Genomic DNA, 14,954 nt, shown 5'->3' with positions numbered 1-14,954 from the left:
ATGACTTGTTGCTCACGCGGGTAAGTAAAAGCACCACAGTCTCACCCTTTATTTGTTGTGTTAACACAGTCCACTACATGTTGTTTCCTGGGCACCTGATGACAATGTAATCAGAGCCCAGGATCATTTCAAACCAAATCAAGCTTTAAAAATCTCTCTCTACTATGCACCAGGGATCTCTGACACATTTGACTGATAAACACAAACACACACACACCAGCTCACATAGAAGTGGGATTGTGGGACGTTTTGTTGAAGTGAGAAGTAACTATCACTCCCTACAGGGTGAAAGCTCCCTTGTGAAGAGAGTGAGGAGAACATGAGTGTCATTAGCATTAGTGGTTTTCCAAAGGGATGCCAGCAGGGTAATGAAGGCACAGTTAGCTCAGGAATGGTTTCCTTTGAGGTCTTTGCATGAGATTCTCAAACCATCATCTGGAAATTGTATTAAAAAAGAAAAGAGAGAGTATTGGTTAAAAGTTCCATATACATACAAACATGAGTACAGTTCTTGAGATTAGATTCATTGAAGAGATGGTAAGCTTTGTAGTTGCAAAGAGTTCTTTCAGAAATAGTCCATAGTTTATAGTTCAATGTTTATAGTCAGGGTGATTCCAGATTAGGACTAGAGATCTCAATCTTGGGTTTAAGTTTCCCCTGCATGAAGCATCAAGCAGATCTGAGATAAAAATGATCAGGACCCTAGAAGTTCTTACACAGTTTCAGGTCTTCTTTGACAGCTCGAAGTCCTCAGGCGAACAATAGGCAATTATGGAGATTTTGAAGTAGACCTATTTCCTAAGCATCACTGGTAATTAGCTGCACAGATTAATATACGGAAATTTATCCATTAGGCAGTCTATCACAAACTTTAAAGAGACCTATAGACAATGACATTATTTCACCCAAGATTCATCTAAATGATAATATTCCTTTTTGATCTCTGAATCTGTCTGTCAGATCTTTGAATCTGGGTCATTTATCCTGCAGGATGCTTAACCCTTTCTGGCCATGCATCACACTTTGTATAAGATTGGTTGCAACTATATAACAGTGGTAGTAGCAACAGTGATTTGCATGGTCATATTTTAATTAGATAATGTCACATCCACCCAAAGAATTAGAGCAAGTCTGCTTTTTTGTTAAATTAATTTTTTTGTTGACAAACCACTTTTTAGTGAACAATGTCATTAAACAGAGGCGTGCGCTTTTTTCAATATTTTCCCCAAAACAGCATTACAAAATCTTCAATTGACCAAAAACCAAGTTTTGAGCAAATGAAAAATGTCGATAACCAGTTTAATACAAAATATAGGGGAGGATTTAAAAAAAAAAACTCATGAAAAATTAAAACAAAATTAAGGGGTCAGCGTCAAACCTTTTGAAACGAAAACAACTTCAAAAGCTGGAATTTCTTTCCCCCAAATAGGCTTGCATTTCTCACAATCCTGGTAATTTTTTGTGGCTCTTCAAAGAGGGCATGATTGGGCCCAAGACCAGGACTAGAGGATGCGCTTTTCTACAGCTACCTTGTGTGACTTGTATGTTATATTTTTATGAAGAACATAAATGATTATACCTTGGTACATAGTTCTGCATTCACTGTGAGGCATGGAAAGCCATTTCACGTCAGAGCAAAGAGATCTCCTGAAACGGACAACCCTAAACCCACTTGATTGGTTCACCGAGGCATCTGATGAGAGCAGACAATTCCTTCTTTAGCACTCAGTTACAGCCTTCTGCTGCTAACCCAGGCACATAGGACTGGCAAGTGCTCCGGCCAATAACATTGATTCCTAAACCTGAAGGGGAGGTACAACTCCAGCACACAGGGAAATGTACTTTCTCAGACATAAGTTTGATCTGAGCCTCAGTGATTTACCATCATGCCAGATTTTACCCTTTCTGTCTTAAACTCCTTGCTCCTGGTATTAGGATTACAGCAGTGCTAAACTGGGGGGCTGGTTTCTCGCCTTCAGCTGCCTCTCAGTAAAGCCACATGACCAGGAGGAATTTTTAGTGACTCTTTCCCTGCTGCTCTGAACAGAGGCGGAAGTGAAGGGCATCTGAAAGCGTGAGAAGGGGTGTCTGGACAAGGTAAATTACTGTGAGTTCTGGGAGGGTGTTTTTTTGGTGGGCGTGACATTTAATGTGGTTTTGCTGTGATCAATCAGCTGTGCTTGCTGCAAAGAAAAATCGGCTGCCAAGAAAGTTCTGGCTTCAGAGAGCTTTGCCCCAAATTCCATCAGCGTGAAACTTGCCACATGAGACCCAAACCAAATGAGGAATTTGTTTTTACAAACTGGTTTAATTTAAAGTTAGCTCGATTTTCCCCCTATGAAATCATAAATCAAGAAATAAAACCAAAACCAGAATAGGCCTTATCAGCCATCAGCAGATCCACAGATAATTTGAAATAGACAATCCATGAAAAGACAATCGTCCTCGACTTTGAGGGATTCCTGATGATGATCATGACGACGACGTAGTATGGGATGTGGTTTTTGAGGCATTACCCTAAAATTTCAAACTCCATTCACTTGGAATCTTTGTATCCACGTTTTTTCCAAACTAGCTACTAGTCAAACAGGTACATCACTGAACTACTGTCGGTTTCCAGGGGTGATGTTCTTTGGTAATCTTTAGAGTGTATCGTTTCAGACTGGGGCAGTGTACGAGGAAGGTATCTATCACCTCCTGACTAACCACACAGTAACAATGAATCTCTGTTAGATTGACACACTTCCTCGCCAGGTCTATTAGCGAGGAGTTCAAATCATCCGAGGGGGTTGTGTGGAGCACCAGCCTCTTTAAGGTCCTGCTGTAACTGCTGGTGACAAACCTAACCTGGTTCACCATGTACGTAAAAGTATTCAGTTGTAAAGTACCCACGGGTATATTGGGCTTTAGGATTCGTGGTATCTTACAGGCAGGGACTGTGTGGTCAAACTCCAGGTCTACGCAGAGTTGAGGATGCTTCTGGATCACGGCAGCCCAAAGCTCTTCAGAGATGACTGGAATATATTTGTCCAAGCGCTCACAAAAAATATCTAAGCGTGTGAAAGCCCCTCTCTCTGGCTTGATCAGTTCCGCAAACACATCGTTAGACAGGCTGGCATAGTAGACTCCCAAGGTAGACAACTTAGGACATACAGTCAGAACCTCTTGAATGGTTTCTGGCTTCACGTTGCAAACCAGAGTGCGATTGTTGATGAACAAGCTATGCAGGTTTGGGCTGCTGGCGGCTATGAGTCCAACAAGCCCATCATCCAGGGTGAACGGCATTCTCCGGAAATCAATATGCTGAAGGTCTATTTGGTTTTCTCTCTGGCATATATTTCGTATGCTCTGCAGGATGTCCTGGCCAGAGTAGAAATAAGGGTTCTCACCTTTGCACATGATGCATAGCTTCTGCAGCTTGTAGTTCTGCCTGGCCAACATGTCTAGAATGTGGGTGACGTTCTTCCGATTTATTTCCTTGGACTGATCAAACACAATCCTCAGGTGTTTGATCTGGCTCAGGAACTGGTGTAAACTCTGCAGCATGCCCTCCTCGTTCTCCGAATCACAACTGGAAGAGCATTATAAACACAAGTTAGCTGTTTTGCTGGAGCTGCAACAAGTGAGCACAATGTCTATACTTTGGATCACTGTCCTTTATTATTATTTACTTATTATTTATCTTCTCCACTGCCTTAGATATTTGTTCTCACTTGGTTTAGAGGATCAGGCACTAGGCTGGGAGTCAGGAGAGCTGGGTTTTACTCCCAAGCCAGCCACTGACTTGCTGTGTGATCCTGGACAAGTGACTTCTATGCTCTATGCCTCTGTTTCTCCTCTCAACCTTTATCGGTCTTGTCTATTTAGATAATAAGATATTCAGGATGGACTCTCTCTCACTATGTGTTTACACGGTGTATGGCACCACAGAGCCCCAATCTCGGGCTGGTCCACTAGGTGCTATTGTAATACAAATAATAGAGAACAACAACAATACAGTTAGTTACGGGGCTCGGTCACTATGTACAGACTGAGGTGAGTCCCCGTCCCAAACTCCCTTTTCACTCCATCTCATACACTAGAGCTCAGATCACCAGCTTCAGCAGCACCATGATAATCATTCCAGTGACCTTGGCTGAAGCTTTCTCTTTGCACCTGAATGTGGCCTAGTGTTACGAGCATAGGAGTGGAATTCAGGAGACCTGGGGGTTATTCCCAGCTCTTCCTGCTGTGTGGCCCAGGGCAAGAATCTTCCCCTTTCTGGGCTTGGGTTTCCCACTCTTTAAAGTGGGGATAACGACACTGGCCACCTTTGCAAACGCCATGAGATCCACGGACAAAAAGCGCTACATCAAAGCTAGGTGATGAGTAGGATGATGGTATCTCCTTGACACTTTTCAAAGCACATCTAATGTCCTGACTTATCCCTTTCCTTGATTTATGATTCTTAATGCTTTCTTTAAAAAACAACAATCTAACCCTATTTTCTCTACCACATACACAGCCGATACATGTAGGAGGTACTGTTACTTGCATAGTTTCATAGATTATAAAGCCAGAAAGGACCATTGTGATCATCTAACCTAGTGGCTCTCAAACTTTCCAGAGTCCTGTGTCCGTTTCAGGAGTCCGATTTCTCTTGCGTACCCCCAAGTTACACCTCACTTCAAAACTACTTGCTTACAAAGTCAGACATAAAAATACAAGTGTCACAGGCACACTTACTGAAAAACTGCTGACTGTCTCATTTTTACCATATAATTATAAAATAAATCAATTGGAATATAAATATTGTACTTACATTTCAACGTGCAGTATATAGAGCAGTATAAACAAGCAGGGGGGCTGGAACAATTTGTACAGCAGGGATGCTGAGAGCCATTAAACCAAACTGTAAACCCAGTATACAACGGAAACTACTTCAAGTGAGGGAGTACGACAGCACCACTAGTACGACAGCACCCCAGTACCACTAGTTCCAGTAACAAGTCATTGTCTGTATGAAATTTTAGTTTGTACTGACTTTGCTAGTGCTTTTTATGTAGCCTGTTGTAAAACTAGGCAAATATCTAGATGAGCTGATGCACCCCTTGGAAGACCTTTGCTTGCCACATGTACCCCAGGTTGAGAACCACTGATCTAGTCTGACCTGTATAACAGGCCATCAGACTTCCCTGTATTAATTCCGAATTCAACTAGAGCAGATCTTTTAGAAAAACATCCAATCTTGATTTTAAAATTGCTAGCGCTGGAGAATCCACCACCACCCTTGGTAAGTTGTTCCAATGGTTGATAAATACTCACACCTCTAGGCTGTTATCAGCAATGCGATTTTTGAATGAAGAACACTACTTTAAGATAAATAGGTTGTACTATGAGATGCTGCATGTGTGACTGCACAGACACCTACAAACAGTAGAAAATACCTCCTCTCACCTGATCTCTGTGAAATGCCACACGGAGCTAGTGGAAACAGCTGCGGCCCAATGTTTGCACACTTGGAAGGCTGTGTATCTATCTCGGAGAGACAGGTAGTAAAATATATGGACGAGGATTTCTTCCGGGACGTAGTTCCAAAATTCTGATGTTGGAGCAGGCATCTTTCTGACCCAACGAGCTGCTGCACCGAGACCCACCTTCCAGACTTCAAATAATTCCCTAGACTCCCTATTGCAGAAAAAGGAAACACATCAACCCAACCCTAGTTTGATATAATACTATTACAGCAGGTCAGAATTTTTTCTTACATTTTGAAAATTTCACCATAATTTTGACATTTGTAAAACAAAACAAAAACAAACAGTGAGGTGGCAAAGTTTGCAGAGGATACAAAATTACTCAAGATAGTTAAGTCCAAAGTAGACTGAAGAGTTACAAAGGGATCTCACGAAACTGGGTGACTGGGAACAAAATGGCAGATGAAATTCAGTGCTGATAAATGGAAAGCAATGCACGTTGGAAAACATAATGACAACTATACATACAAAATGATGGATTCTAAATTAGCTGTTACCACTCAAGAAAGAGATTTTGGGAGACATTGTGGATAGTTCTCTGAACACTTGTACTCAATGTGCAGCAGCAGTCAAAAAATCTAACAGAATGTTAAGAACCATTAGGAAAGAGATAGATAAGACAGAAAATATCATAATGCCACTATATAAATCTAGGGTACTCCCACACCTTGAACACTGCTTGCAGTTCTGGTCATCCCATCTCAAAAAAGATATACTGGAATTGGAGAAGGTACAGAGAAAGGCAACAAAAATGATGAGGGGGATGGAATGGCTTCCAGATGAGGAGTGATTAGAGAGACCTGGGGCTGTTCAGCTTGGAAAAGAGACGACTAAAGGGGGACATGAGAGAGGTCTAAAAATCAGGAACGGTGCAGAGATAGTTGTATGTACCTCTTCGCATAACAGAAGACCTAGGGGTCACCCAATTAATAGGCAGCAGGTTTAAAAGAAACAAAAGGAAGTACTTCTTCACACAACACACAGCTTGGGGATGCTGTAAAGGCCAAAAGTATATCTGGGTTCCAAAAACAATTAGATACATTCATGGAGGATTGGTCCATCAATGGCTATTAGCTAAGATAGTCAGGGATGCAAACCCATGATCTGGGTGAAGCCTCTGACTTCCAGAAGCTGGGACTGGATGACAGGGGAGGGATCACTGGATGAATTGCCCTGTTCTGTTCATTCCCTATGAAGCATCTGACACTGGCCACTATTGGAAGACAGGATACTGGGCTAGCTGGCCCATTGGTCTGACCCAATATGGCCGGTCTTACGTTCTTAAACACAAAAAAGGAAGTTTAGACAAACTTTGGCCAATTTCCTTCCCCACCCACTCCATTTTTTGACCCAACATAGAAGCTGGTTGAAATTTTTTGTGAATTCCAAATTTCAAAATTCTGGAAAAAAAGTAAAACCATTTAAAAAAATGTGATTCTTTTCCTCATTACCAACTCTAAACACGATAAACTTTATATAATGCATTATTTTAAAATAACAATTTTCCATACTGATATTCAAACAGATGGAGGGATTTACCTCAAACTTGGGGGGGGGGAGGGAAACCCTCGTTTTGGGGACAGAAGCCAAGCATGAAAAATCTAACCCAAAAGTTGAATTATCCAGTGTATGGCAAAACAAGGAGTTATAATGGAAACTAATTTGCTATTTTAACCACAGCAATTAGCTGCAGTTGTTAATATAAGAGACGGCAGATTGGTATAAGGATTTTATGGTGATGATCACACGAACCATATATTCATGTACGTGTGCTGCATACTGATGCAGGAACTTTTCATTTAATTATGCTTCCATGTAAATTAGGATGCAAGAGAATGAATACATGGGAAGTGTACTGAAACGTAAAGCACAAAACCACACGTACATCTCTGCAAAATTACTTCTCAGTTCTGCTTGGAGTGTGCTCTGTATCCAGTCACTGTACTGTTACACAAATAAAATCACCAGCTGCAAGTTTTTATTTGATTCTTTTGCCTCTCACCCCATTACTGACTGCCCAGCAATGCACTCCTGCTTCCTGCCTGGGAGATGCCTTCTTGCTGTCCCTTTTTCCTGCATATTTCTTCTTTATTACCCCTGACAGTGCCTGCTATAGCTCACCCACAGCTCTCCTACTTTTATCTCAGATTTCATAAATGTTCTCATCATTTCAGCACTTACCTAAGTACTAAACTACTCACCATCACTCCTCCCCTATAAACAACCATTGTGATTTTATCATGAGTGGTGGTTTTCTTAAAGCCCCAGTTCCTGGAGTCATGTGAACATCCCAGTTTTCATTAAAAAAAAAGTCTAGCCCCCATGACGGCACAGAAAAGCTTGGAAGCCCAATCTAGGTGCCCCCTAGAGACTCAGAAACCAGAAGGCAAAGAGGAAAAAAAAACCCACCTCAAATATATTATTTTTATAAAAAGGAGGACTTGGGGCACCTTAGAGACAAACAAATTTATCAGAGCATAAGCTTTCGTGAGCTCGGGGGGGGTCAATGCATCTTCCCATAGGCGCCTTGAGTTGCTAAACTCCCCCCCTGCAAAGGGGCATCCTGGCTGGCGTCCCTCCCTGGGCAGGGAGGGGAAGGAGCCCCGCCTTCCCGTCGGAGTGCAGCGGGGTCCGATGCATCCGATGAAGTGGGCTGTGGCTCAGGAAAGCTCACGCTCAAATAAATCTGCTAGTCTCTAAGGTGCCAGGAGTCCTCCTGTTCTTTTTGCGGATACAGACTAACGCGGCTGCTACCCTGAGACCCGTCATTATTTCCCCGTAATCTCGTTGTTTCGGGGAGGGGGCCCAGGCAGGGCTTCTGAACTCCTGGGACTGGCAATCCCGCCCGCTTGTTCCCTGTCCTGCGGGCTCTCACGGGTTAAGGGGCCGCTCGCGGGAAGGCTCAGCCGGGGTGACGCGCCTTGGCTCCGGAGAGCCGCTCGCCCGCCCCGTGCGGGGCAGCATCCACAGCTGCCGCTGCGGGGCTCCCCCCCGCCGCCGCCCGGCTCGCACCCCAGGGTGGGCGTAAGAGAAGCAAAAGCGCCTGGCCCGGCCCAGGGGCCGCTCTCTGCAGCCCAGCCGGCCCGGGAAAGGCAGCGGCTGAGCGGGCAGAACCGGCGGCAGCTTGCGGCGCGGGGGGGGGGCTCGCTCAGCCGGTCCAGCCGCTGCCTGCAGGGAGGGAGGACGGCAGCGTCCCCCCACAGCTGCACGTAGCCCAATGCTGGGGGGGGGCCCAATGCATCTTCCCCCAGGGGCGTCGCGTCGCGGCACCCCCCGCTGCAACGGGGCGTCCCGGCTGGGGTCCCTCCGCCGCGCAGGGAGGGGGGAAGGAGGCGCCCCGCCTACCCGTCCGAGGGCCGCTGCGCTTCCCCGCCGCCCGGGCCGCGGCCCGCTCCGATCTGCCGCCGGCGCTGCCCCCGCGGGCTCCGGGGCGGAGGGCGGAGCGAGGGCTGCCCACATCGGAAGGGGCGCTCCCGTCTGGCCTCCGCCGGGCCCTTCCCCGCCCCGGGCTCGCCCCCCGCTCAGAGGAGCGGCCGTGTGAGTCCCTAGCCGCGGGAAGGGAAAGGGAAAGGCAGGCCTCGGCGAGGAAGTCCCTGGGAAAGTCCTCCTTTCCTCCCGGCCGCAGCAGCTGGGCCCGCCGACGCTGGTATCTCACCCGCCGGGTCTCGCGCGTCACCTGGAACATGTGACGCCGCCGCTTCGTGCCTCAGTTTCCCCCTCTGAAAAACAGCAGTCCTTCGCTAAGTCAGTCCTCTGCTACCTCGGCCCCCTTTCTCAAGGAGCTGCCTGGTGCTCGTAACCCCTGACTCTCTGAACTCACACCGCCGTGCACAAGCGGTTTTTAGACCTGGGGTGAAGCTGCAGTGCTGCCTTCACAAGGTTGCCATGTAAAGAATGAGTGTCTGGTAAGCCCTTTGAGATCATCAGACGGAAGGTACTAGAAAAAGACAAATCTTAACGAGTTCTGAAAAGGAAGTGGCAAGCTATGGATCAACTAATTAAAGACTCAGACATTAACTATTGTCTTCTTTTTTCTCTCCTTTTTTCTGGTCTTTAAACACAGAATTTTACCTGCTCATCAACCTTCTCTTCCGAGAGATCTGCTGTTTGACATGTGTTGCCAATACTCCTGTTGAAAATTCACCTGTAGTTATCAGGTGGAAATCATAGGCTAGTCGAGTCTGCACTCATTCATGAACCCAACTGTCTTAGCAAAAACAATAAGGAGGCCTTGTGGCACCTTGGAGACTAACAAATTTATTTGGGCATAAGCTTTCATGGGCTAAGAGCGACTTCATCGGATGCATGGAGTGGGTCTTAGCCCACGAAAGCTTATGCCCAGATAAATTTGTTAGTCTCTAAGGTGCCACAAGCACTCCTCCTTGTTTTTGCTGATATAGACTAACACAGCTACAACTCTGAAACCTGTCACCAGCTGTCTTAGTTTCTTATGCATAAAGCACAGAACTCCTGGGTTCTCTATCCAGCTGTGACACACACTCAGTCACTGTTTGACTATTGTTAAATCATTTAGACCCATATTTTCAGAAGTGCCCTATAAGTTTGGGTGTCCAGCTTCAATGCCTAGGGACCTGATCTTCAGAAATGCTAAGCACCCACAATTCCAGTCGGTGGATAGGATGCTCAGCATTTGAAAAATCAGGTCCAAGATTTCTAAAACTGGGGCATCCAAACTTGAGGCACCCAGAAAAGGTGGCCACTTTTGAAAGTTGGGGCCTTACCAAGGCTGTGCCTTAGTGCCCCCATCTGTGAAATAGGGATGATAATACTTACCCACCCCTCACACGAAGCTCAGTGCTCATGTGTAGCTTGCAGGATCAGGGCTTTACATTGTAAAGTGCTTTGAGCAACTCAGATGGCTGCTGCTGTAGAACTGCAAGGATCTATTATTCAGTGTCTCCAAATTCCCTCTGTGTGTGCCAAGAGGGAGTGTGCTTCCTGGGGTGGGGTTACTCTATGGAAGGCGGGTCTCAAGAAATCCAGTCAAGGAGTACAGGCGTACTAGGAATCCCCTCACCTTATATTAGCACAATGTCCCACACCATGGGCTTAACCCTTTCAGAAACCTGGTGATTATGGTTAGTCTTAATCTCCAAACCAAGGCTGCTGCTGCTGCTGCCAGGCCAACCTACCATATGGGCAGAAAGTTCTGAGACAAGAACTTGCACCATCTTTCTATGATCGGAGGCTAAATAATGTAGTTGCCACCTATCCTTCAAGTACAGTTAGGTTTTAGAAAGATAGACGTGTAAACAAAAGATCAGACCGGACTGCTACATCATATCAGACAGCAGCAGAGGAGCCAGCTATGAGCCAGAGAAGGTCAGAGTGTACCTGGGCTCACTTTTACAAGGTTCCCTCTTGGGCTTAATTGGGGTAGATTAATAGGAGGGCTTAGTTCACCTGTGGGGTGTTTGGACTCTGCTTGCAGGAGCTCAGGAAGTTTTCCACTGCAGAATTTTTGCCTGGCAGGCTATTCCCTACAGGCTCCTTTTCCTTAGCAGAGAAATCTGTTAGTTCTTTTGTGGTTTATTTGAAGGTATGTTTCATTAGGGATGCTTTGTGACAGGTTATATGAAAGAACTTCACTGCAGCACAGACTGGTGGCAATCTTGGCACTAACGAGTTCAACAGATAATGTTGCTCTGTGTTTGTACCGCTTTGTACCCAAGATCGGGATCTTATTTCACTGCCAGTCAATAGCTATTATGACTCCAGGCTTGGAAGCCAAAAGATTCCTCCAAATTCTACGTGAATTCTCTGCATTTTACTTCCAACGGTGCATTTTAAAAGATCTTCTCCTCCTCCATTTCTGGTCACTTCATCTTAAGCAATGCTGACGTTCCTCTCTTCCCAAGAAGTTTAACGAATACCTAAAGTAGGGCTGGTCAAAATTTCTCCATCAAAACTGTTTTTTATTGATGGAAAATTGGGATTTTGATTAAAGTAGATTTTTGGTGAAAGTGCTTTCTGGAGGAAATTGATTTTTTTCTCAAGACCATGAACAAAAACGTTTCAATTTTTGAGTGAAATATTTCAGGGTTTTTTTTTTTGTTTTTTTTTACTTTTTTTGCCAAAAAGTCAAGATTTTCAGTGGAACCTGCCCCCCATTTTCTGACCAGCTCTGCATACAAGCAAACATGACTTCTACAGTTCAACCATTCAGCCATCACTTCAGCAATATGAATAAATGCTGGGAGGCCACCTGAATGTTGTATGTTCCAGGGCAACTCAGATCAGTATAGCAACAGTACCAAACGTCTCCTACAACGGTAACTTGAAAAACATGCTTATGATCAACATACGGTTAAACCCTTTTCCTAGGCACTTAGCCTCAAGACAGCTCGTAAGTAATTTGCGCACTGCTTTTAAAATAAATGCTGCACATTTCTATAGGAGAAATACGAACATATTAATATATCATGCACCTGGCAAAGCACTCCAGTTAGGAAGAGGTTAGATTATTCTGTGATTAGGGTGCTACAATCACACTTTAAATTGAAGCGTAGATGTACCATGAGTGATTCGGGAGGTCTGTGGCAGAGCAAGGAACACTGGAGACCCAGCTTTGGTTCCTGGCTTTGCCACGAAACTCCTAGGTGACATTAAGTGAATCCCTTGGGTATGTCTACACTTCAATTTCAGGTGTGATTGTAGCACATACTCCCATTAGCTTTAATCTAGCGAATGAGGGGGAAAAGAGCAGAGAAGATATGGCCCCCGGGGTTTTCAGCGCAAGCCACCTGCGCTGAAGACTGGGGTTCCTGGCCCGTGTCAGGATCTGTGCTGCCATTTCTTCACTGCCGTTATTATCTACACTCACTAGACAAAAGTACGCCCCCCCGTGCTACAGTTACATCTTAACCTGCAGTGCAGCCATATCCTTGGGGTAGGCCTAGACGGCAGTCGCTGAGCATATCGGAGCTAGACGCCATGCTATGAGCTTTAATCTAGCTAGGTCAGGCACCGGACGCGGCAGCGGGGCTGGCCCCGTGGGTATCACGGAGGGATCCGAGTGAGTTTGAACAGCTTGTGCTGAAGCTCGCACTAGTGAGATTAAAGCGAGCTTCGGCACGTCAGCTCGAGCTGCATTGACACGCTGTGACCGCAGTCTGGATGTACACGCAAGTCTCTGTGTGTCTCAGTTCCCCATCTGTACAATGGGGATAACAGTACTTCTCAACCTCACGGGGTGTTGTGAGGCGCTCAGTAAAGGGGCGGGGGGGGATAAATACCTGAGATAAAAGCCATAGTAAACAGGCATGAGCTTTTCTCCTTGTCAGTTACACAGACAAATTTAAACAGCTGCTAGCTTATCCATCCTTTATCCTTCAAAAGGAGCCCAAGCAGTGCATTCTTACCAGCTCCTCAGGCTTTGCACTACAGGGCTTTCCAGTCACTTGGGATGGTCCAAAATGTTCCCTGGTCCTTTGCTCCCCTCCACTGGCAACTGGTTTTATACGTGGATTGCCGAGTCTCACAGCTCTTTTCCTGTGGCTGTGTCTCTGGGCTGACTCTTTCACTGCGCTCCTGGTCTGCACAGATCTGCCAAGCCGCCCGCTTCTTTCAGAAAGAAAAGATGAGATCCCTGACCGCCACCAGATTAATTTCTCTGACTTCCTGAGTTAAGGGAAGTCTATCTTCATCTCCGTTAGCAGATATTTCACAGATACTGAATCCTTGCTAGACATCTGATGTCTTGGGCAGTCATCATTTAAATGATATCTAGGTCAAGGGAAAGTATTCAAATGGAACTTCCTGCTTCAGTCACTGTGTGATCAGTATCTTGCCTGCCAAGTTCCCTTATATCTTTTCAGTCTGTACTGACAGTCTTATTCCTACAGGAGCGAGTTCTCTGCAAAAGCCAACCCACTGGCCAGAAACTGCTGCCCGAAGGCTGGACTAGTCAGGGGTCGGGTCTTGCAAGGTACTGAGCCCGTTCTGCTCCCATTCAGGCCACCAGGCAATAGGAGGCACTTTGCAAGAGGCGCTCCATGCCTTACAGGATTCGGAGCCTAGTAAGGCAAAAAGAATTTAGCCCCTCCTTAGCAAACTACCCTCTCGTATCCTCTCCTTGTCTCAGGCTGGAGTTCTCATATAGGCTCATAGACTTAAGGCCAGAAGGGATCATCATGATCATCTAGTCTGACCTCCTGCACGTTGTTGGCCACAGAACCTCACCCACCCCCTCCCGTCATAGACCCCAACCTCTTTCGTTCTAAATCAAGCACTGCCAACTCACAATTTTATCCTGTGTCTTGAGGTATTTGGTGCTGCTCTGAAAGCAAAGACCTAGCTGCTGAGGTTATATGACGACGTCAGAATCTCAGCTTCCATGCCAAAAGAAGGGGAAGCTACTTGCCCTCATGATTTTAGGGAAAAGCCCAACAACCAGCAAGCAAATAACTCAACATGTATTTTTTTAAAAAATCTCATGATATTTAAGCCACTCCCAATCTTTTGGGGCCGGACTCTCGATTTTTGAATCATGGTGTGGCAGTACATCAACCCTACAGCCTTACCTTCTAATGAAGAGGCCAATGAAGCTCCTCTGTCATGACGTTGAGAACGATCCATCAGGTGCTCAACACCCATCTTCTGCTGCCTCGTTCCTTAGTGCTCCAATGTGTGTGCGTGGGGGGAGAAGAAAGAGGGGACTACTTAAAACAACTGTATGCAGACAGAGAGATTACAGGATTCTCTCCTGAATCCCATGTGCACTCCTATCCCACTGTGACCGGAGTCCCAGGGGAGCCAACTGAGGTCACTCAATTAGGGTGAACTGCAAAGAATGGGGAAGACAATCCCCAAAGCTGGTGGATATTCCAATTCTTCCATTTACCAAGCAAGCACAAACCAGCTTCTATAATACCTCACTGGTTACCCAGAAGCCAACAACACAGTTCCCTTAAAGTAACCCAGTCGTAAGGCCTCCATCCAGACACCCAAGTCAAATATGATGAGAATTACTGAAAATCTTATTCATCATATAAAAAAGTTCTACCAATTCCAAAGGATCAGACACATTACCTCCCAGCTTAATGAATACTCCAGATCTTACCCAAAGACACGCTTACAGCCAATTCTTATGAACTAAACTAAAATGTATTAAAAAAGAAAAGAGAGAGAGTATTGGTTAAAAGTTCCATATACATACAAACATGAGTACAGTTCTTGAGATTAGATTCATCAAAGAGATGGTGAGCTTTGTAGTTGCAAAGAGTTCTTTCAGAAATAGTCCATAGTTTATAGTTCAATGTTCATAGTCAGGGTGATTCCAGATTAGGACTAGAGATCTCAATCTTGGGTTTAAGTTTCCCCTGCATGAAGCATCAAGCAGATCTGAGATAAAAAGGATCAGGACCCTAGATGTTCTTACACAGTTTCAGGTCATCTTTGACAGCTCGAAGTCCTCAG

General features: G+C 45.4%; 1 protein-coding gene across 4 annotated transcripts; it reads right to left on the bottom strand.

Moving 5' to 3' along the window:
• Positions 1 to 25: 25 nt before the first annotated feature.
• FBXL8 (F-box and leucine rich repeat protein 8) lies at positions 26 to 14,134 on the bottom strand. 4 transcript variants are annotated; one of them, XM_073307508.1, is made up of 4 exons: positions 8,862 to 9,037; positions 6,184 to 6,231; positions 5,437 to 5,667; positions 26 to 3,571 (listed from the first exon to the last, which is right to left on the bottom strand). In XM_073307508.1, the coding sequence occupies exons 3-4, from the start codon at positions 5,598 to 5,600 to the stop codon at positions 2,596 to 2,598; spliced, it is 1,140 nt and encodes a 379-aa protein (XP_073163609.1). In that variant the 5' UTR covers positions 5,601 to 5,667; positions 6,184 to 6,231; positions 8,862 to 9,037; the 3' UTR covers positions 26 to 2,595. The 4 variants fall into 4 exon arrangements, with proteins under 4 accessions (XP_073163609.1, XP_073163606.1, XP_073163607.1 ...); XM_073307505.1 differs by lacking the exons at positions 6,184 to 6,231; positions 8,862 to 9,037 and adding an exon at positions 14,060 to 14,134; XM_073307506.1 differs by lacking the exons at positions 6,184 to 6,231; positions 8,862 to 9,037 and adding an exon at positions 10,315 to 10,376.
• Between the last annotated feature and the right edge of the window lie 820 nt (positions 14,135 to 14,954).

This window comes from Lepidochelys kempii, chromosome 12, assembly GCF_965140265.1.
Source record: "Lepidochelys kempii isolate rLepKem1 chromosome 12, rLepKem1.hap2, whole genome shotgun sequence".
In the NCBI taxonomy this organism is placed as follows: domain Eukaryota; kingdom Metazoa; phylum Chordata; order Testudines; family Cheloniidae; genus Lepidochelys; species Lepidochelys kempii.
The sequence above is the reverse complement of the archived record's forward strand: the minus strand, read 5'-3'. Positions and strand labels throughout refer to the sequence as shown.

What these genes read in the sequence shown, in the direction of transcription:
- FBXL8 (XM_073307505.1), bottom strand. Translation starts at nt 5,600, where the DNA reads ATGCCTGCTCCAACATCAGAATTTTGGAACTACGTCCCGGAAGAAATC. An exon ending in TGGCATTTCACAGAGATCAG is followed by an intron (nt 3,572 to 5,436) that starts GTGAGAGGAGGT and finishes ATGCTCTTCCAG; the next exon opens with TTGTGATTCGGAGAACGAGG.